Source organism: Dromaius novaehollandiae, chromosome 12 (genome assembly GCF_036370855.1).
Source record: "Dromaius novaehollandiae isolate bDroNov1 chromosome 12, bDroNov1.hap1, whole genome shotgun sequence".
NCBI classification, from domain to species: Eukaryota; Metazoa; Chordata; class Aves; order Casuariiformes; family Dromaiidae; genus Dromaius; species Dromaius novaehollandiae.
The window spans coordinates 11,957,802-11,982,092 of NC_088109.1; the positions used below are offsets into that span (position 1 = coordinate 11,957,802).

The window sequence follows — 24,291 nt, forward strand, 5'->3', positions numbered from 1 at the left end:
GAATGTTAATTTCAATTAATTCTTCATTAACATATTTATTTAGCTGTTGTATAAATTATTTGTAAATATTACCTCAATTATATAATCCCCTGGAGATACATTCTGAAGAATGCAACTTGTAGTGTCTGTGTTTTGCTCCTATATCAAAGGAAAAGAATATTTTGCAAGCAATTCACCTACTTTCAAAACCTAATAGAAAATACATTCACTTTGTTGCTGAGTTAGAAGTGTACACTGCCCTCGTGTACCAGGACACCTTACACCAGCAAAACTAAGTCTCTCTATTCAAATATCCAAGGACTTCAATCCTCTGCCTGCACAACTCAAATACGACTGATTATTCAAAAGACTTTTAAAACTTTGGTCCAATACATAAACTCTACACTATGCTCTGAAGCTCCCTACCCTGCAGAGACTTAGCATCAAAGGCTGACCACTGAGAATAAACTAGCGATCAATTCACGGGAAATAACAACAAAGTTATGGGAAACAATACAGCAAATTGCAGCTCCCGTAATAAGACATAAGCACACTGCCGTGCAGAACCACTCTAAGGTCTTTCTGAATTCACATACATATTTATTTTTATACTTCAGACTGATAGACACAGTATCACAAATAGATTTTAATTAATGGTCTCAAATTTTAATGCAGCCTTGGTTAACAAACTTTAAACATAGCGAATGGCAATTCCTCTCATTTCATATTTGTTTTGTGAGTGACATCAGTAGGAGATTAATAAAAAATTCCAGTATTTTAGTTCTGCACACATTTTTACAACTGATGAATTTTTATAAGGTTATAGGACAATGAATGAATCCCAAAGTCTGACACTTTTGAATTCTTCCACAGCTCCCATTGTCTATGATAAGAAATAGACTAAGACCAGAGAAACCACTTAGTAACTTCCACACTCAACACAGACAGCCTAACTCCATGAGCTGTCTTGTGATAGATATCATCCTAGTTGGGTAATTTGTAAAGTGCTGAAATTCAGTGCAAAGGTGCAAGCACAAAATAAGAAAGAATATTTACTGCAAACATAATACAACTACAGTTTAAAGTACTAATTAGCAGTAGGGTCTTCAAGAGTAGTAACCAGCACCAATGGAGACCGCAAGCCTGGCTTTGGCTGCTGAGTCCTATCACAATACAAATGTTACTTATATAAATAATAACAAAATAGCTTAAAGTTTTAAAAATGATAGAATTCTAAATTATATTAACTTTTTAAAGTTTCTGTAAAACCTAAGGACATCTGTTAATAGTTTTTGTGCTTTTAAGAGTGGCAAAACTCAGTGACATACCTGTTTGCAGGTCTTCTGCTTAAATGGTCCTTCATGCTTAAGTTTATAGTGAAGAAAGTAATATCTAAACCCAAAGTTGTGTGGTGCATGATCAAAAGACACTTGCATGTTAAAGCCTTGTTGGGTAACATTCAGGTTCCTTGGCTTCCAGTCTGTCAGAGGAGATATTCATGAATTGACAAATGTCTCTTTCAAGAACAGTAACTTTTTTGCAAGATAAATATATGGAAAGTATGACATTTTACTTACAAGGTTTGCAGACAAGGTTTTCTGGCTGTAGCAACAATTCACATGCTACAAATATACACAAAAATTATTAATGATACAGTACTCAAATGCTATGCTACACAAACAGGAAAAGAAAGGGGGCAAAAAGGAAGCTACTTCATCATTTTGAAGATAATGCTCCCATTTCTTCTCCAGCCTCTGATGTGTGTGGAGTAAATAAATTTAACAAACTCAGCTTCTTTGTTATAGTTCAAGTCCCTTCTCATCTCTATATGAGAAATACAAGGTCATTTATTTGAAAACAGTATGCCTTAGTGACATAAAAGGAATTGCACCAGACACAGCTCAACAACGGAGAAAAGTCAAAATTGGTCTTAACAAATACATTTACTCAAAGTAAGTATGTTATTACTAGGACAAAAGTTACTTTTGTCAGCATAAACAGACAGACTTGAAAATATTTTAATAAAATTGTATAGAGGAAAAAAATCCAAACAGAACAAATGCCAACTTTTCACCTAAAGGTATGCCTACAGTTAGATTTTCATCATACTATTTAAGCACCTATACTCAGGACCTTATTCAAACTCCTTTTCCTTTCCCTTCCCTTCCTTTCTTCCTCTCTCTTCCATTAGAGTTGCTAATTGCTCACTAATTTTGAGAAATTCAACTTGATATGTTGCTATCTATTTCTATATGTACTCTTCTATCTCTAGATATCCATTTTTGAAACTGTGATCTCAAAAACAAAAACAATCTGAGCTTATTCACAATGTTCAGCAAGGGAAAGGAAGAGGGTGAACCACCTTTATGGGCTGAACTTTCCCGAGAAACATGGGAGTAGTCCTGCTTTACGCAGACCTGAGCTAGTCTCAGACCTGACCTGAGACTTTTCTTCTGGTTGCTGGATGACATGGATTATCATACACCACAGATTAACGCATGGCATCCAAATTCAGTCTACTTAACACCCAGACTGGGTATGAATCTTACTTTAAAGATGGTACCATAACTATCTTAACCAAGACTCTCATTTCATTTAAAGTTGCATCATATTGAATGCAGTACTTACGTCGAGTTCGGAAGAAAAATGGGTGATAATTACTTTCATTTTTAATGGAAGGAAAAGGAACAATCTTGACAAAGTAATCTGTTTCAAACTTCAGATTTATAAAAGGCTGAGATTCCATTGCCTACAAAAAGATAAGATTGTAACATATGTTTTAATTGATTATTGTGACTGAGAGTATATTCTTTCAAAACAAGCCCATCGTTCTTGCAGACATGAGCAGAAATTAATACACTAAGAATCCTTGACCTATCCCTCTAATACACATTGACACAAGGAAGCATCACACAGATGTGGGATATGGACTATTGCAGACGGACCCCTGTGCTGCACTGTCGCCCAAAATGATTTCATGACAGATTCCAGCCTCAGGAAAGGTTCTATAGAGGGGGATAGATTTATGCCCATATTAACAACTGCCATTAGTTTAAAGAACGATACTATTAGGAAGCAATATGCTCTCCAGTAAATAGCACATTAAATATATATCTAAGAATATTTACATAGATGTTTATATAGAGAGATAATATATATAATACTATACACATATATATTATATTCATATATTATACATATATTATATATTGAGACATTTTTAAACAAAACATATAAACAATTTCAAGACTGCTTGCACAATCAAACAACAATGAAACATTTCTTGGAACAAAGCACTTACTGTTTTTTTAAAACTGGGGCTGAGTTGCTTTGGATCTTTTAAAATCATCTGCTGACATTGTCTTCCCTCTGATTTTAACTCTTCAAGTATTACTCGAAATCCTTTTAGGTATTCAATCCCTGCAAACAGCAGGGCATTAAATAGAAGACTAATATTTCAAGATGCATACTATGAAATTTTATGTAATTTGAATATACTTCATTTGTCTTTAAAAATAATCCCTACCATTCATATGAAATGTGTTTTAATACCTGCAGATTGTATGTCAGTTCTTCCCACATTTTCTATCATGTCTACTTAGAATTCAACCTTTGTTAAAGGCTGTAATTACTACATATTTGTGCAAAACTTAGAGCACAGGGGCCCACACCCCAGCTGGGCCTTCCAAATTATCACTGCAATAGAAATAATCATTACCTCCATCACCACCTTTAGTAGCATGTTATAGTAACTTCACATTCCCATTATTAGCAATATAATATGACATTTTGCTAGCATATTATAGAAATACTCTTTCAAAACATATTTATATCATTCACGAGACTACTGGATTAAAGTGATAGCAGTTGTTATGACTTATTTAGTTCTAGCATAGAACAGGATTCTAATACAGGATAACAGAAAAACTGACTTAAATGGAATGGAATTTATTCCAGTGAGTAAATACTTCTAGTTATTTATATGTGAAGCCAGAACTACACCCATTTTGTTCATGTTACTCTAACACAACAGACACTCAGCATCGTTTCTTTACATTTCTTTGCAATGTTCTCATCATGGTGTGACTTCATTGCCTCACTACACCGTGTCATACTGATGCAAATGTCACAGGACAATGTCAGGGCGTTGGGCTGTTATAGTTCTGTGGCTCAGGTATCAAAGTTGCTGCCCAGTTATTCAAGACTAACTACCACTACTCCATTCAATTCTAACTTTTCAACACTATTACATATGCCAGAGTACATATTTAGCAAGGACAAAACCACAGCCTTTGTAAGATAAACACTACATTAATCAAAATGAATTAATTAACCTTATAGTATGCTTGTCAAATTAAAAGTCTTAAATCTTTCAGGAACCTCTTTTGTTTCACTAGGGATTTTTATTGTTGCTTTTTAATGATTTATAATCTCGTATTAGAGAGAGACAAGGAGTTGCCCAATATGTTCTTAATATTCCATGGAACAGAAGCTCTATTCGTGCTAACATGAAGACCATGAAAGAGAACATGTCCAGGCGCTGTGTTACCCCAGGTGCTTCACCGGCAGTTCTGTCCTGACTCTTTCCAAAGGATTAACCTCTGATTGTTACAAGAGAGAACACCAAGCTCTGTTTCCCACAGAGATCTGATTCAGGCAGTCTGCAGCTGTAGATTGCCAAATCCAGCAACACTGTGCAGTTGAAAGCATTAAGTGTAATTTCCACATACTCTCTTAAAATCCAATAATTTATCATTATTTTCTGTTATTGAACAAAATTATGAAAACATGATTGGAAGGTCACAAAGAAATTCTAACAATTTTTCTTGTCTTTCTAAAATATTTGATTTAATAAATGCAGATATATCTTAAAGTGTCAATCAAGTTCAATAACTTTGATTATTTGTCAAATCTCGTCATTTAGGATTAATTCCTACTACAACAAGAACTTTTAGCTCTTATTAAACCGGAAGAAAAACTTCACTTTAAAACTTTTTGAGGGAGTATGAGCCATAAAATTCCAAGTTAAGACTCTGCTGTATGGGGAAAAGAACATAAAGCAGTTTTCTGTTTTAATTTTGAAAACTGTACTCAGTTTGAGCTCAACTCAAATTATAATGATTTAATTGATATTGAAAAGCACCTCTGCATTTGAAATTCTTTAATGAAGTACTAAAACACTCAGGAAGGAAACTCCAGGCCTTTCATTTGCTAAACATCAGTTACTAGAGAAAATAAGCTTATATTAAATTACCTTGTTTGGGACCTTTACTAGTATGCAAGAAAAACAATGAGCCTGGGGTTGGTACAGAGAGAGTGCTCTGCAGTGGGCAACAAGGTATGTTTTCCACTTGTAAGACAATCTGCATCCTAAAGAATCTTTACAGGTATTTCAGCAATTAAACCCTATCGAAGCCACTAAAACGCACCAATGCCTTGGGGCAGAAAACAAAACAGGGCAAATGTACTGTACTGAAGAGAGGGGAAAATTCAACAAACTAAAATAGTGAGAAGTTGTATGCGGTCCAGAGAGCATCCCAGTTTTCAGGTTGTATCAAATGACCTATTAGGAGTAGCAGCTTTGCAAAGCTGTTCAGAATTCTTTTTAAGCAGCTCTGCTTCAATGCTTTCCTAGCATTAATTATTTAATTAATACTGATTAGCATAAAGTTGGTGATGATGAATTAGTCCATTTCCTTCTACTACTTACCAATGGTATTTGCTGTCCAAAGTATTGTCACTGCAACCTGTTCATAACATGAATACTGACTGATTGTTATATTCTGCACATCTCCAATCACGTGTTTTCCCACCGAATTCAGATACGGAGTACAATCTAAAAATATGGAGAAATAAACACTTGAAGCAAAACATATTAGCTGATGTTCTTGTGCCATGCAAGGGCAAATAATTCACAATCTGCCAGCAGGACCTAATCCAGAACATCTGTTCAAACAACTAGTTTCCTATATATTCCATATCTGTCCATGTGAATAAAGTAAGAATTAGGTTGATTTCCTAATACCTCTTCAAGACTGAGCAAAGTAAAAAGTACATACACTATTTATTCTATAAAAACAAGTACTGCACAGTAAATCTAACTGAAGCTTCTGTCCCAGGACAATGAAAAACAGTTCAAAACTACTACAAATCACTGAGCACAATCAATTTGGCCAATTGCAAAAACCTAGTTCACGAACTCCAAAGCAGATCACCAAATTATAATACCACTGTAGCTTGTACCACAGCATAGATAAAAATAATACATGTGTTGGGACTCCCAGCAACAATTTTTCTCACCAATTACTCCAAAGAATAAGGACTACCATTTATTTTATGCATGTACAGTGCTTCGAGAAGGGAACGCTGGTCAGTGATCAGGCACATATGTGCACAGTGAACTCTGTGAAGCCTTTAGAACTGATGCCCCAAAAGTGCTTTTTAACCACAGATATAAAGATACTGCTTGAGCTGGGCCAGAGAGAACTTTCTGCCTAAATCTGTCTCATCTCTGTTATTCATTCTGTAACCAAATCCCCAGAGATCATTCTCCATCCAGTGAATTCAGTCAGAACTGCTTTTGTCTTGTTACCTTACACTAGGCCTGACAAAATTCAGTGTATTCCCTAAAGTCACAGCTCTGCGGAAAAATCTCATAATTAAAAAAATAAAATACAAGAAAAACATCCTTGGCCTTGTTGTTGAACTTGACCATGTCATCAAGCATTCAAAACATGAAAACAAATAACACCAAGTTTTATTACTTTTAAAGCCTTATCATTGTTAGGCTGATGTTTTGTGGCAAGAAGAGGAGGAGTGGCAAAGGAATTAAATAATCCTGGAGCACAGTATACATGTAGATGTGTATCCACGAACAAACATTCAGCCTCTAAACTAACAAAGCCAACAAAATCTAGAAACAGCTGACCAACAGACTATGCATTATCACATTTGACTGATGATTAATTCAAAAAATCTGATAAATCTGATAGATTTGCCTATACAGAGTTTGTAAAATGAAACATGAAAATCAATTGTTAGTATAAGGCAATGCAGGAAATTACAATTTAATCCAGAGGTGTCATCTTAAAAGCAAAGAAAGAAACATTATTAACTAAAAAGAAATCTGCTTTTTACTGTGAATAACAATGGTAAGGGGTCTTTTATGCAACTGTCACACAGTTAAGAATAGAAGAGTTTGTACTATACATTGCCTGTTATGAAGCTGGGCAGTTGGTACTGGCTCTACTGTTTGTAGAATCCTGTGGCTACAAGTGAACTGAATGACAGCATGAACTTCCTCTTAGGAGGACAGAGTATCTCTTTCAATGGAAAGTTTGAAGTAACAGCTTTTTGTTAGGTCTGGATTTAATTAATAGCAAATGCAAGATTTTGGATACTGGTTACTAAAATTTTATGGTCAAATGACAATTTGCCAAAATGCAATACAGTACAAATGTCTGAGGTTTGACTGTGAGTCATTGCTTCACATTTTTAAAGAAGAACAGATTTTGGAAGAAAACAGCAGGGAAAATCTACACACTTTTCAGGAAACCACTTTTTTTAGTCAACTACAAATGAAACTCTAAAATGTACAAACATTTGCCTCTCACCTGAATAAATAACCTAACCATATAATTTAACAACATAAAACAGTTTGCAAGAGTTGCTCTGTGACAAAATAAAAGCCTTTAATTCACAGCCAGCAAGCTGCATTCTCTTTTGTGCTGGCTTCTTCACTATCAATATGTATTTCCATAATATATAAACTCTTCAGCCTCGATATCAGGGACCTCTTTCCCTAGTACTGCAGAACTTAAATAACTCTTTTGTCCAGGAAGCGCGCAGTGCCAGCAGAGTTTTGAATTAACACTTGTCACTGGTTAATCCCAGTTCCTGGTGCCAGAACTAATGGAAAAACAAGACAGATACTTGGATTTAAACAGGCTCTGTTATGTTAACTGAACTTTACTGATACTATTTCCTGGTTTTTTATGCAGCTAACAAATCGTAACTCTCCTGTAGTGACCACTTATCCCTTGTATAATCTGATATTACATAAATTTTCCTTAAGTTTTAATATCAGGTTAGATAAAAAATTGATATTCACAATGAATGATTCCAAATTCAGAAGTTCACGTAAAAATTGAGGAACATAAGGATGATCGGAATGAAACAAAAGTGCTATTGTTAGGTTTCCTGATACATGCCCTCCGCGATGAATTTTTACCTACACTCAGCATCTGAGATAATTCCTTTGGGTATGCAAAGAAATAACTGTGACTTACACTGCCATTAATATAAACATTACTTCTGTGAATTAGGACTGTCTCTTGACTGCACATCAAACTCATACTGATGCTGGCCACTAACTGTCCCAATAAGGGTAAATTCCCAATGTAGTCATAGTCATACTTGACCAAATAGACAACATGGATGACAAAAACCTCTAAAATAATTATAATAATAATAAAAAAAAAAAACAGGACAAACCATTTAGGAGATGTTTGAAGAGCTTTAAGAAATTATTGCCGTAATCTGCTTATTACTGTTATCATGCTGGAAATTACCTTCCTCTTCGCTGAATTGCAGCAGACCACATACTATACTGTAGCCACATCGGCTACAGTACAAAAAATCCCCTGTCTTCACAGAAAAAATAGATTGCAGTTTTCTGCTGACCTCATCCTTTTGCACTGAAGCCAATGATAAAGCAAAGAGGGTAGTAACTTCCTACAGGGAAGTTTCCAGAAGAAATACCTCTAAATACGCAAATACCTCTGGATACTTCCACTAGCTGAATTTGAACGAGACACTACAAATCCTCAAACAGTCAATATTAATCCTTACAGAGACTCATATTTTTAATTTATTCCCTGTATGCACACTACATGAATTTCCTACTTTAAGAAACATTCCTTACTCCATTTTGCTCCAAGATTAGATTTCAGGGAAAGGATGTATAAAACTCGAAACAATGCTTTTCTATGAATCTGTGTGTAGTGAATCTGTCAATGACTACATTCTTCTACAAAATAAAACCTGTCTTTATAATTCTCCAGCCAAAGATTGGGCAGTTGACGTAAATCAATCTGAAAGTGAAACTACTACAAATAATGAAACATTATTATTCTAATAAGTGAAATATAGGAAGGAAGAGCTCTACCGTAGTCAGTGGAAGCAAAAATAAAATTTAGAATTATTTCAGTATTAAACTTCTTAGGCTATTCTAGAGCCATTTTTAAGACGTTGCTGTATACTGACCATTGTGACAGATTCCTTATTTCAGTGAACAAGGTAGCAAATGTTCAACTTACTGTCATATTTAAAGGTGATATTGAGTAGTCCATTGTTCTTGGTGACTGGAGACAGGCCCTGCAGAGAAATACCAGGAAAATAACTTGAACAAAACAGGCTTTTTTGAATCTATGTAGACTTTTATTTTGTAAATGGTTTTCTGGAGGTTAATGGGATTTGTGATTTTTCTTCTTCTCTCTGGACGCACCATCAGCCACACATTCTGAGCACGGCCCATGGCAGAGCAGAAAGCGTCCTCCACCTGCATGCACTCACCTGCTGTCGACTTTCTGAATGTAATACACACACAAGCAAAACCAGAGAAACAAAAGTCTGAATATGATCTTTTTATGAAGTGAAACTGTGACCTAAGCAGCATGACTTGCTCAGTCAATGTCGATCGCAGAAGCTTATTTTTGACAGAAAGTTCCAGGAAGTTCTCAGCTTCTACCATCTAGGCTAACGGTGCCTGTACAAAAATACACCTTTAGGCAAGGCTGAAAGATGAGTCAAATTTGTTCTTACAAGGCAAACACACTGTGACTGAATGTCACTCGTTACTAGGCTGAAAGCCACTGAACGGAAAGCTGCCAAACAAGCACAGAGAAGAGAGAACAGCAGTCTGTTTTGGAGCTGATCCCGGCTCCGCAGGCACCTTGACAAAGAATATGAGAAATTCAAACAAGAAGGAGGAATGCCACTACTAAGCACTGTGGCCATTGCACCTGAGCTCTGTTTTCTTGGTCATTTTCAGGACAAGGATTAAAGACAGGAAGAAAACCGTAAAAGAACTGAATAGGGAGCTCTCACCAGCCCTTCGGGATTCCTCCCGTATTAGTGGGCTCAGAACAGGTGCCTGAAGGGCTCCATTCATCTATTTGTCAACTGGGCAAACAAACCCACCAAGTCTTCAGCACACTCAGAATTCACTCACAACCACGTCCAATCCGTTAAGCTACATCAGATACCCCTTTTTATTGTCAAATATTACCAAAACAAATACTGCTATCCTTGCTGAATGTCATAGAAATTAAGGGCAGACAAGCGAACTATGCTATTGCTCCCCCAGGGAGGAATCTAAATACACTGCTGCTGACTCTGGTGTCTCTTCAATACCTGCATAAAAGAACTTTGGACTTCAGTTACCTTTCAGAAAGCATTAAACTCACTTTTAAACTACAACACATCATATATACTCTACTATTTTACGACAAAGTTGAAAACACTGATTCTCATGGCAGTAACATCATTCCTGGAATGGCAAATAATATCATATTTACCCTTATCTTTTAAAAATACTAGCCATTTACATGAAATGATATCTCTTTTTTTTTTTGACCACTACACAGTAAAGAACAGAAATTAGTAGTACAAAAGGACCATAACAATAATTAGATGTCGTCAAGAACATGCATAAACATGCAGTATGTCTCACCAAATTGTAATAGTCAGACACAGGTGCTTACAAAGGAAAACCAGGTATGAGTTCAGTTATCTTTAAGAGGTGTAAAATATCAAATAAGGGATGAAAGCAAGGCACTCACTTCCTTCTTTGGTGGCTTTTCATTCATTTAGATATGATTTAGTTTAGCTTTAAACAAGCTAAGTTTTACCAAAAGGCTTCCTGAAACAGGAAGGCTGCAATGTTTTTCATAGTCTTAACTTATCTGTTAATATCTGTTCTGGCTCATTTTCTGCTTTGCTTAAGCTATCTAAAACCTCAGTTAACTTACTACTACAGCAAAACAAAGTCATATTACGTGTTTGATAAAAAAAATACACAAAAAATGTTCACGGAATAAGCCTACTGTCTTTTTATATTCATAAATGGAGAGCAAAGGCAGATAAGCCATTAAGTCAGTGGTTACTTGTTTTCCTTTTACAACCTAGAAATTAAGTTTTGGGAGAGTGAGAAAATAAATTTCAGCCAACACCACTGAAAATTAGCACAAGTATTTTCATTCATTCAAGTAGAATTAAGACTTTTGGATCTTTTATATCCTAGATTTAAAATATGTATTATTTATACGTGTGTGTGTGCATATATATGTGCAGCGTGTGTGCATATGCATACACATATGCTGTGTGTATATATGTGTGTGCGTACATATATATGCAGCATGTGTGGTGTGTGTGTGTGAGAGAGAAAATACACGCATATATATATATACACACATATATACACACAGCAACACATTCCATTGCTCCTTTTTAATTTCTTTGACTGCATTTCTACTGGGATTTTGCTAACAACACAAAATATACAAGCAGAAGTATAAATCCATATACTGCAGTCATTAATGAGTAATATAGATGCAAAAAGCAAATATAACCACAAGCCAAACTCTGCTGAAACTAAGAAGCACATGAGACTTACTGGTTGAAAGAATTTGCTCCCAAGTGTATAAAAGGCATGAAAAGGCTATAGCAATTTGGGAGAGAAGTAGAGTCACCTTAAAAAGTTAAACTATTTATCATACAAGTTAAAATGTATAAATTAATCAGCTGATTTGATCATGTTAAACTTTGGTACTAATCCTCCAAACACTTACTCCTGTGAGCTTAATAATATACCTTTCCAGGAAACACTGCCTTGTATTTAAGCCATAAAGTAGTCGTGCTATTTAATTAGCTTATAGGTAAGACAATTTGTTTAGAGCATCCTACTTTAAAACTATAAATACTAATGTTATGGCCCCAGGGTTCTACATTCTCAGTTAATTAACCACTAACATTTGTTGAGTTTACATGCAGCTTTTAATTTACTCTGAACTTTGCTAGAAAGCAAGTCTCTATTGCCTGCAGCTTTGTCTGTAAAAACCCTTTGGTCCACATACTTCTATGCAAACAGACTATATAGACAAGAAAGTAGCCAAATTTTTTTTTCTTTTAAGAACTACAGCCCACTGATCTTTAAACAGATAATCAAAGTCGAAAGATGCACAAAGGTTAAATTACAAACAACATCATTTGTTAAAAAGCAGCTCTTTTTTTTCATCTCTCCATAACAACATTAAGGGCTCACATTGTGTGAGCCCAAAGTGCAGAACTCTGCAGATGCTAAAGATCCAAATCACACGTCTTACACTGGGCAAGCAAGCCAAAAAGACTCTCCCACCAGAGATTACGTATCTCAAACCACAGAGATCAATTGTTGAGTATGTTCCTCAACCCACATTAACAGCTTGGATAGTTAAGATTATGATCCTGAGAGATCTTAAATCAGCATAATTATGAAAAAGACTAATACACATCACCTCCTGCAGAATAACTGACTGCAGCTCATTGCGATGATCAAGGCACATGCAGGCATTTCATTTTCTTTAAACACCCTATAAACACCCAGCTTTCAAATTGAACAGGTATGATTATCAATGAGAGGCAGAGACTCTATTATGTAAAAGCAACCTATATTTTTGTTTATGTTTTTTCTAGGACCTGTCCTATACAAATGGCAGCAACGGATGCATTTATGACAATTGTTCCTGGCCATTACTAGGCCCAGAAGGAAGGAAGTTAGGATTTCATTTTTAAAACAAAGCTTAAAAGGAATTTTAACCTCAGGACCTAATCTTGCTTCCAAGAAAAGTCATACTGAACTAATGCTTGCTGTCAGAACAGGCTATAAGTGAGTTAATACAACAGAAAGAAACATAAATTCTGCTTAATTTTTATTGTTGAATTTTTCCCTGTTCCTTTTAAACCAAAGCATACAGTGCTCCATACTCCCAGTCAAGCTAAAAGTAACATCTATTTCTTATATTATAGACACTTCCTGTCAGAATCGGAGATGACAGTGGCGATTTCAGAGTTGCCCTCTGAATGACTGCTTTTACAAATAGTATTAAAATTTACCTCAGTGTTCAAGTACCTCACTTTTGTTGAGTGAGGACTCTATCATTTAATAAAGACCATTTATGAATGCAAATAGGCCCTGTCAGGCAGCCACTTCAACATCAGTACTAGGAAACAGAGATATATGCTAGCACTAATTACAGAGATCTGGTAATGGAGGTAGGAAATCACTACCCCTCAAGCATAGCCTTGTGCACCAGACCAAAACAGTAATCATGATTCATCTTTCATATGTTATTAATCAACACACACATGGTCCTAATTTCATGCTCCCACGAGGCAAATTGAAGGGACAATTGTTTTTGAACTCTAACATCAAGATGAATAACCAGTGTTTATCATACTCGTTGCTCGGTAAACTAAAAGCTTTGTGTGTGACATCTGCTCTTTTCATTTCAAGCTTCCTTGATGCCTTCAACTAAGTTAAAATATTTTCTGTTTCTAAAGTCATCAATGAATAAACGAATCATCTGTACTACTTACACGCCTGCCTTTTGGACGGTTTCCAACAGTATCCCTAATCCCTGCTAATGTATGCTATACAACCTGTGCACAGTGTATTGACTGCAGAATGAAATCCAAGCCCTGGATGGATGGCTCTGTACTACTATTACTATCCCCTTGGTGTAACTGATGACTCCAGCTACAAAGTCTGTTGACATTTGCCAATATATATATGTTCCTGCACTGCATGCACAAATTACGGGGAGAACATTAAAAAAAAAAATCTCTGACTGTGGAGAAGTTTTGTTAATAAAAGTGAATTCAAGGAGCAATAGGCTTCTCAGTGCCTATTTCATATTTCAAATACAGAATTTTCATTTTAACTTCTTCTAATAAGTTGGTATCCTTTGTGCTCCTTCTTCTAAATTACTATGTCGTTTGTATTAAAAATACTGGATTTGGGTTGGTTCTTTGTTGTTAGTTATCTATTGTTTCACCGCCTCATCTTTAGAGCCGCTGTGCTTAAGTTCAGCTGCAGAGGAGTCAACTAAACATATCCTGGTAGCACCCAAAAGTTGCATGTGGCCTGGGATATGAAAGATGAAGCTTCTTTTTACTTCATTGGGAACTCCACGTTGGGGAGGGCAGGGGGAGAGGGTTGTTCTTAAGCATAAGGAAACTTCAAAAATCAAACCCAGCCTTCCTAGCAATGAATGCAGTTCAGAGACTCTAAATTCAGAAACTATTTAATTTACTGGCTCTGCAAAACCATATAGTCTAAGCTCCACACCTCCCTCCCACAGCTCACGCTTTAAGAAGAATGATGGTACAAAGAAAACGTTAAAGAGGTAGGAAAGACAAAGTAACAATTATAGGCTACAAAGTTACATAAATTAGCTAAATCAACATGTAACATTCAACCTTCAGAAAAAATTTAGTCTCCAACAGGTCCCTTAGCCATTTCAGCAGTGGCATCACAGAAAAGCAAACAGTGAAAATCTTCTAGAGATTGATATAATGAAATTAATTAGTACCAAGAGCAAAAATAGCGTGATAGATTGCTGGAGCAGTAGAAAAATCTAAGAGAAACCCGTAAAAAGGACAACACTGGAAGTATGCACAGACAGGGAGCAGTAAGCATTCAAGCAGCAGATTAGAAACCCATCTATAACTACCACAAAGATGTAGAGACACAGATGAGCTTATGTGGAACCAAAGCAGAAGCTGGACATGAAAAAAGACTAAATAATACACGTGTCAGTTATTCTTAAGTCAAAAGGAACTGTCCAGATCAAAATAAATTAATGAGACACTTCAGACCACACAGAAAGATGCACCCTTTATGATACCAACTTTAAATATAAACAGCACGGCTCAGGAAAAGGCTCTGTAAATGCTATATCCCATCTGGAATACCACTCTTACAACACACAAATGCATAAAACAGGGTGGTTGTGTTGCTGTGGAAACCTTTTCTTTTTTTCTTTTCCCTCCCAAAGAACCCCACCATCTCAAAGCAATTTTTTCTCTCTCTCTCTGAAAACATGCTTTTGAGTGGGAAGTCATTACAAGGACTGACTGGCCTCTGCTAACTGCTATTTACCAAGTAGCTTCCCTGAGGAGAGAGACTTCCATTTTTCAGTATTTTCTCCTTGGTCTGAGCATGTACAATTCCACTGCAGTCAGTGGCATAATTACCACCTCCAGTCAGGTCTAGATTTAGCAAATAGTCTTTCATTACTGTTTTTAATTCTTTTCCTGCAGTGCCTCAAATTGTCAAAACTTGTCCTGAAGGATCGCAGGATGCAGTTTCCTAGATCCACCCTAAAAACCCAGCATCCCGAGAATGCTTGGCTTCCATGCTGGGGAACCTGCAAATGCTATTCTGACCAGGCACAAGCAGAGTCAATAAACCTTTAATTTAATATTCCCTAATCCACTGTTATCCCTATAGCTTTTACATCCCCTTGCTTTCAGTCCATTTTCTAAGAAAAACAAAATAAGCATTACAGCCAAACATTTAATTTTCCTCAAAAGATCAACCAAAAACCCCTCCGGAATGATATTCACTGCACAGAAATATTTAGTAATAACCAGTGACAACAGGCCCAAGATAAACATTCGTGGGAATGAATTTAACAAAAAAATTAGGAGTCTGATACCAAAAGTCAATATCAAACTTTAAAAATTATCAATAAAATTTGTATTACACCATCGCTATAAACTGCACCATACTCTGAATACTTGAAGTCACTTGCTCTGTTCAGCAGGAGATCACACCCTGGTTTATCCATTTGATATAGAAGATAGCTAGTTGGTTCTTCTCTAACACATTCCCTTCAAGAACAGTCTGTCACATCCAAAGACCCCTCCTTTTCTTCTAGTTTACTTGTGAAAATTCAATGACCAGTCTCCAGGTGCTAGCAAATTACTTTTACACAATTGTCCCTTTGAGGCAGAGCACAAGCTTCGCTGGTAGATGAGTCAGGCCCTTCCTCTGAACTGGGAGAACCTTTGTTTCATGTGAATGTGCTGGACAGGCGGGAGTTTCGCAGGGCAGTTCAGCCTTCCAGGGAGGAGGTGCCTGGTGACCTGAGGCGGTCACAGCACACCTCCCTTTAAGACTGTCGGACCAGAACTTTTGCATATTCCTTCTCTGTCTCCTAGAATACAGCTTTTTCCCTTAGCTTAAGCCTTGTCACTTGGAATAAACACTACGAAGCATTCACACTAGCTTTTTTTTTAGAATGTACTGGCTAACTTAACTGACAGTGACAACCTTCTAAACAGTAGAAAATACAAAGCCAAAGCTGTATATAGATAGCACAGTTTCCCTGAGCTATAATCCACGCATAACTTAATAAAGGCTCCTGCAATAAGAATCTGGTGAATGAGACATTCTCTTGTAAAGAACATGTAATATTTATTCCCCTAACCCAGACTTCAGGGACCAGGTCTCCTACTTCCTCTGAGTAAGGTATAAATACAATTGTTCTGACCTTTTGAAATCATTAAATATCTAATTTTTCACATAATCATTATGTTATCCATGGTTTTATGGTTGACTTACCACATAGGTAACTACATTCAGTCTGAACAAATTCTTCTGCCATTTCAACTAGATACGGTTTTCTCGTGTTCCTCCCATCATGAAAGGATATTAAATAAAACAGCTGTTGACTTAAATCCTATCAGAAGATGAGGTGGTCCCTAAAAGTACGCATACATACTTGTATGCCAGCTAACTTCTTGGGGGTCCTTTAGGATGCTGGGGTGAAACATGCTGAGTGAAGATTACTAATTACAGTGTATATTCAGACCTACAAAAAAAGAAAGAAAAAAACCCCACAAAATACAGTAGAAAATGCCTTTATATTATGTTTCATTTCTGGCTATTTTAGTCTCTATTTAAAAGAAATGCAGTGTGAAAGATTAGCTTACACTTTATTAGTCAACGCAGTAAAGAGAGGTAAGAAATCACTGCAGTGATTTACATCAAGACTCTTCAGTGCACAGTACAGCTCTACACAGCTGTTCACTGAATGTATGGCAACTGGTCCACTTCAAGGGACACACAGTTCTTAAAGCCACCATTTAACAACAATAGAAGCAAGTTTAATCTATACAGTTTGCCTCCTACCGTGAAAATCTTAAATCTCTCAGTCAAGCCTAGGAACTGAATGCCGCTAATCATGGCACAAAAAGGGTACTAGCTCTCATTTCTTTCATGTAATTTGCAAGTTTGCTTAAGAGTTTTCCACAGTCTGCCTTGTCACACTTAACTTTTTCTATCTTGTGTGAAGAAAGAGTATTGGTAAATTAAAAGCTGTACTGAAAAAGGAAAGAACAACAGAATAAATATTTTCAAACAATGCACACTCCCCATTAACATTATTTAAATGTGTTAGGCTAAGGATACTTGGACAGAAGCCAAAACTCTGTAGTTAAACCAGCATTCGCCTAACTGCGGGGCATGACCCCCGGCAGGAGGGTTAGGAGAAAAGACGAGGTGTTTGGGAAGGGGAGAATAAGCAGTGCCAAGACAGGTGCACGAATGCTGCTCATGACTAGGAAGGAATGGCGTGCAAATGGTAGTGCTGTTTTTAGAGGGGCCCAGGACAAATTAATTTGAGAAACACTGCCTTGCACTATAAATAACAAATAAATAGGATAACTCACTCCTGGAATAATGAAAGAGGAGAGATTAATCAAGCTTGCTATGCATGCTTACTGCTTAACATACAACACAGTATACCATAAAATGAACAAGCTAGTTAATTATTCCACGCAAGTTAAAGAAGAATATATTTCTTCTTATCACGGGAAGCTATTCAGAAGCTAAATAAAGCTACAGTATCTCTCACACCGAAAGGAACAATTGCATAAGTGCAGAATTTTAGCTTTTGCTCAAATACTTCTAAATTAAGGTATGTAGGAAACAAAGCATCTCCACCGATTTCACTGACGGTCTATTTACATGCAAACACACAGAGCACAAGAGGCACAGTCTTAGGCTCCCAAAGATTTTAAGAGAAAGTTGGAACACAATCAATAAAAGGTTTCAAGAGGTGACCGAGAAGCATGAGAGAACGCTGGAGATAAACAAAGAAAAATAAATAAATAAATAAATAAATAAAACACTGTTTCATTCATTTTGCTTACAACGTATTAAGAAGGGAGGTAGCTTCCAGAGGAGAGAACATCAGGGGAAGAAGGAAAGCAAACAGAAGAATAATACTTCAGGGGAGCAAGTGGAAGAATGGCATCTTGCAAGAATTTGTGCACATCAAGGTTTGCTGCTCCTCTTAAATCAGTAGATAATCATTCAATATATACCAGTTTGCCAGCTCTGTGAGAAAACGGTTTTATAATCTCAAAATATATAAATATGGATCAACTTCAATTACTGCTATCCTTGAAATTGGATGTTTATAAATACCCGCAGTGCCGAAATAATTCTGTTCCTAGCATATTTCACACATGAATATCAAGACGGAATAACTGACACTAGGGAGAATTGTTAACCATTAACTGGATGCAAAAGCTGTGCTGGAATTTCTGAATTTCTAATGGTGATTTAGACGGCTTTAAAAATGGAAAAGAAAATCCCACCATCTCAAAACAAGCAGTCGAATGAACAGCAAACTGCACACAATTTCTCACCCTTCTTTAATAAAATTGTATTCAAAATTATAGTTATTTCCTTTTTCTTATTGCTCTTTGTTTTTCAATCTAATACTAGAACACAACACCCCTCCCCCAAACTAACAACTCTCATCAAGTATGGATCATCTGCTTTGCTCATAGCTGTTCTACCAAAACAATTCCAATCTCAAATTTACTGCTTGCTTGGCCTGGAGATTTTTATTGTAAACAAACTTGCAGCAAGCAGACTGGAGATACTTCATCTAGTCTACAGGATCTTTTCATTTGTGACTTTCCAAAATGTTAAGAACAGCTGCTTACAAGGAATTGTTAAAAGCGTAACATTACATAAAGCCTGGAATGTAAGAAATTTGACATAGCACGGCTATTTTGTTTTGTGTGTGTGTTCAGACAACATCCTTCCCCAGTCCTAATTCTTTTCTTACATTCTTTGAGAGAAAGTCCTTGAAAATTTTGAAGAGCTTTGCTGTTGGAAAATATGAAGTAGGCATTCTTATAAATTCCACTTTAATTCTTACTTACAGGAATGAAACATGCAGGCGCAACCAAGGAGAGTATTACATACTCGCAGGAGCTCATGACTGTAGAGAAAGCTAGTGTCCTTTGTTTTTGTACGATCAACACATAAACAGAGCAGAGTTTTGATTTTTTGGGGAGATGGAGGAAAGGTAATATAGGAATAACATCACTTTATTGCTTAGGGTGCCACAGAATTCATAAAACTTTTAAAAGTAGATAGGATTTGGGATTGTTCCACCTAATTCCCCCTTTGAAGTAATGCAATTATCTTGGACAAAAAAACTTTTCTTGGGAACTTAGAAACAGAACTGTACTTATCCATTCAATTTTAAAAACACAGGTTAGTAAATAGCATGGTTCAATTTCAGGAACACTGAATTATTTGCCTACCCAAATCCTCTGTGTTCCAGCTTTGAAGAATCCTTCACCATTCCCCCAGCACTATTTTAATGGCTCACTTGAAACTTGCTTTTGCAGAATAAGTTGGGAGTAAAAAATAATTTTATTTCAAGCGATACAGGCATCACTTCCCAAAGTTACTACTGAATTACCCTTCACATATTACCCTTTTTTGAGCTACATAACCTAAAGGCTCAAGCAATGAGAAATTAGGACTTTAAATGTGGTAGGCATCTGCTCAGTAGCAATGCAAAGGTATCTTTGGCATTAAATTCAATACTGATTAGGGACATAAAAGGAAGAATAATATATCAAGAAGTGCCACATTTATTTTGTACATGGCTGATATACAGAATCCCAACATTCAACCCCCTCATCAGAAGTGAGAAACAGATTATTGTAGTTTTAGAATAGACAGTCATAATAACTACAGCAGAGATTTTTTTTTTCATCTGGATTAAAAAAACACAACAAAAACACAGTGGCCGTTACCTCAACAAACACAATGACTAAAAATACTGTTTGCTTAGAAGAGTTCTTGTATATCAACTAGGCTAATAAAATAAATTATCTTTCCCTATAAATGTTCCCTAAGAAGGCAGTCAAGTATGCCTCCCTTTCCCCATTTTTAAAGCTGATGTACAAGCTGCATAAACTGGTTTCCTGTTGAGTTAAAAAAAACCCCCAAGTCTCAGCCATGCTGCCCTTCAGGCTGTATTACAGATATTGGCTTTGGTTTCTCCACTGCTAAGCATGGTTACTCCCACCTCCCTGAGGCAAGCACGCAAACTGGGATGCTTACTACTGTACTCTGTGCCTTTAGACACCTTTATCTTCTCAGAGTCTCCTTCTAGTGCTGGTCCACAAATAAGATGAAAATTACTCCCACTGCTTAAACACTAACACAACCAGCAGCAAGGATAAGAAGGTCCAGGGCTTACCATACACCGATGAGCCGCATGGTTGAGATTGAGACACGGGCAGATACATTCGCAGATGTAGAATTTCAGCTGCCAGCTAATTTTTATGCTCCCGGTTACCATCTATAAGTACAGCCAGTTACCGTCTACAAGTACAGCCATCATATCTGCAGCCAGAACTCCATTGGGAACGTGTCAGAAATACACGCAGAGCTGCACGTACACTTCCTGGTCCACCTGAAGGGTACTTGGAAGAAACACTGCTTAACAGCACTTGCCCCTCTCTGCAAGCAGTCTGGAGCTTTCCCACTTGCAACCATTTATGTAGGAAAAGCTGTGCCAGATGATAATGATCAACACAATAAAACCATAAAAAATGCGGCCTACTCAGGAGACAAATTCTCAAGATAAACTGCCTGTCTTGAATAAAGTTTACCTCAGAATTCACTTCTAAGAAGAAACAAACAAAAACGATCAAGGCTGACTTTCCTCTCCCAGAATTTTGATTTTCCACTCTCGGCAAATCCGTATGTTTTGTCCCTCATTCTGCTGTTCCACCACCTCTAACCAAAACAGCTTCTGCCATCAGGATGGTCGGGGCTTTTCACTGTGGCAGAAAGATGAAGAGAAGACAGAACATAGTCAAATATTCCTATGTGGTCATCTAGCTTAAATATTTGGATTTGAAAAGCACAAGTATTGCTAAATCTTACTGTTGGAAAAATCAAGGAAATAATGTGTATGTGTGTGTTTTAAATACATCTGTATTGGCAAACTCTTTAGGCATTAGGTGCTATCAAGTCCCATAAGGTTTTAAACTACTAAAAAAAGGAATCTAAATACAAATTTTTACATGGAGATTTAATGTTTGAAAGAGTATTGAAACTCCAGTCTGACTGCATTCAGTTTCCACTAATAAAAGTTACACTCTATGGATATCACACTTTATAATACACTTGAACAAGTGAAACTGTTTAAGAGATGCATTTTTCCTATGTATTTAATGTTAAGTGCTTTTGAAAGTTAGCCAAAGCAAAGGTTACATGTTCTAGCCATAAAGTAAATGGCTAGTTCATAACTGCCATTTTCATACTATTACATTACTTGACATGAAATGTGATATCTGCATTAAAACACCATCTCACACAACCTGTATCACAACCTGCTTTGACTTTAAATTACTGCATTGGTGCCATTTGCTCAACTACATTTAAGGGCTTGCAATATTTTCATTCTAAATCTTTTTCATGAAGGATTACTCTGACCCTATCCCAGAAACTTTGAATACTTTTTATTTTTATCCAATTGGTTAAAAGTGGATTATCCAGTTGAAAAAAATTCTGTGGTGAAGAAAATGTACACCTTGATAACATGTAATCTTTTTCTCCCAAACAGCTTTCATTTAAATGATCAATTTACATAAATCATTAATAAATTATATGTAGTCACACTTGGAGGAAAATAACATTGAATGCCCAATGTGCAGGTGCAGACCTGTCATCTGGGTCTACTCTCTCGCCACCTGCTCTGACGAGATGCAGGAATGGCACAAAATGTGCCACATTTATACAACACAACATTGTGGCACAATATTTAGCCTCAAGAGAAGTACCATTTCTGTACTGTTTTAAAGAAATTCCTGTGGATTCCATACAAACAGCACCAATAAGATCCGGATTCATGCCACACTGAAAGTCCTTACAAGTGAAAGGAACACAAAGAGAGGATATCCTAAGCTGTAAATTCCCCTATCTCACTAAAATTATCAGGAATGAAAAATTAATTTAGAAGACTATATCAAAAAGAGAAGCTGTTCAAGGGAAAAAAAAAAAAAAAAAAAAAAAAAACCCTAAAGGAAGACAGTAGTCTCCCATATTTTCTTATGCTCTATTTCCATCAGGGTAGCACCTGAGCAGCCAAGACAAGCCGAATGCCACTACACAAGCTGCTGTAACTGATTATCACTGCCACTTATATAAGGTCCAGTCAGAGACTGGCACGTTCTCATGGTGCTGCACAACCATGTAAGGAGAAACAATGGCAGTCCTAAGGCCTTAAGATTTAAAAAAGTGCATATTTAATCTCACTTTCCTTCTCACCTAATTCTCTGACGGGCCTTAGACACGAAGTACTGACTGCTTATGGGAGGGATGGAGAGAGGGACCAAAACCTTTAGCACTTATTTCAAATGAATAGTCTTGTCATTCCACTCTGTGGCTCAGGAAACATGGATTCATTTCTTGCTTTAGCTATAGGCTGTGTCTATGATTTGGATAAAGTCATTTACTATCCTTGTGCTTTAGCCTCATCTGTAAAATGGGATAACAGAATTTACTTTCCTGCATGATCTACGAAATAATTTCAGATAGTAAATAATTCAGAACAAGGACTTCAATTTATATTCTGTGCATATATATATATATATATATATACACACACATATATAAAAACATATATATACACACACACACACACACTCAGTGTAATGGGATGCAGATTTCAGTTGATGTCCTTTGGTGCTATTCATACCAACTAATAGGTTTTACAACAAATTTACAGTTTAAATTTTGCCTCTCTTTAAAGGGAAGTGGTTTGTTTTTACATATAGATTTAATTTTCTTTTTAGTTTACATATTAGATAATAAAATCTTTCTAAATTACTTGAGTTAAATACAAATATTAACTCTATTAAGGTTTGCTTTGGCTTTGCAGAAATGCAAACCAGGAAGAAAAATATGTCTAAATCATTTACTTGATGCAAATAAATTGCAAGTTGATGTACAGAAACTAAGGCGTGGCTACAAACAAAATAGACAGTTTTCCACATTAGAATTTGCTTGAGTTGTTTTCATTAGTACTAACATGCAAGACTAAATTTTAATAATAATCACAGTAATTAGTAATAAGTACTGATAAAGTTTGACAAGAGTGTTTTGGAACCTAAAGCGTAATCTAATAAGGCTTAAACAAATTATTAAATTAATATGTAAGATATTAAATAAGGAACAATGGTCACTTTTACAGTGGTGACTGATATGCTAAGCTTTCCACAAGGTGAGGTTCAAGACACTATAGCACAACCTAGCAGAAAGAAGGTGTTAGGTCAGGCAAGATAATCATCTTCTGTGATTTTAGTGACAGAAGACACCAGCTCTTCCTCTTGATTTTTGCTCAAGTAAATCATTGCCTCTCTGTAATAATTTTTACTGTGATTGCATAGAAACCAATCAAGCAAATACAGCAAGTATCATCTGAACCCTATTTAATCTTTATCTACTCTCGCAGTCTTCATTACACCAGCCCTGATCCTCCATGGCATGTAAGATGCCTAATTCGCTGCTTAGAGTTCTGTAAAAAAATAAATAAAAAGCTTCAGAACAGAATTCTGTATTTACAAGTACCTGCACTGTGACACACCAAGGTAGTAGGATGTAGACTCCTATAGGAAAGCAATCACAGTATACTTTTATTTCCTTTTGAACACTAGCATGAAATCTTTTTTTTGTCTCCCAACATAGTCAAAGTATAAATCAAACTATAACTAGGTTATCTTAGCAGTGGAAAAAGAAAGGACAAAAATTATCACTTGCATTGAGTGTTCACATGGACACTACATGATGTTGTTTTCTTCTTATGCGCTCTTCTCAGAAGATTTTCCTTAAAAAGTACCAGATAAGCCGGTTTGCACTGAAAAGTTAAACTGACACCCCTA

The 24,291-nt window shown here is 36.3% G+C and overlaps 1 protein-coding gene across 2 annotated transcripts in view; it reads right to left on the reverse strand.

Annotated features, from left to right (window-relative positions):
• IL17RD (interleukin 17 receptor D) overlaps positions 1-24,291 on the reverse strand; it is a 52,809-nt gene that overhangs the window by 12,707 nt on the left and 15,811 nt on the right. For both annotated transcript variants that reach the window (XM_026096235.2, XM_026096236.2), the window contains exons 2-8: positions 9,297-9,354; positions 5,690-5,815; positions 3,281-3,399; positions 2,608-2,728; positions 1,557-1,601; positions 1,308-1,459; positions 73-138 (exon numbers count right to left, since the gene is read on the reverse strand). In XM_026096235.2, coding sequence (XP_025952020.1) covers positions 73-138; positions 1,308-1,459; positions 1,557-1,601; positions 2,608-2,728; positions 3,281-3,328 — 432 coding nt within the window. In that variant the 5' untranslated portion in view covers positions 3,329-3,399; positions 5,690-5,815; positions 9,297-9,354. The remainder of the gene's footprint in view (positions 1-72; positions 139-1,307; positions 1,460-1,556; positions 1,602-2,607; positions 2,729-3,280; positions 3,400-5,689; positions 5,816-9,296; positions 9,355-24,291) is intronic.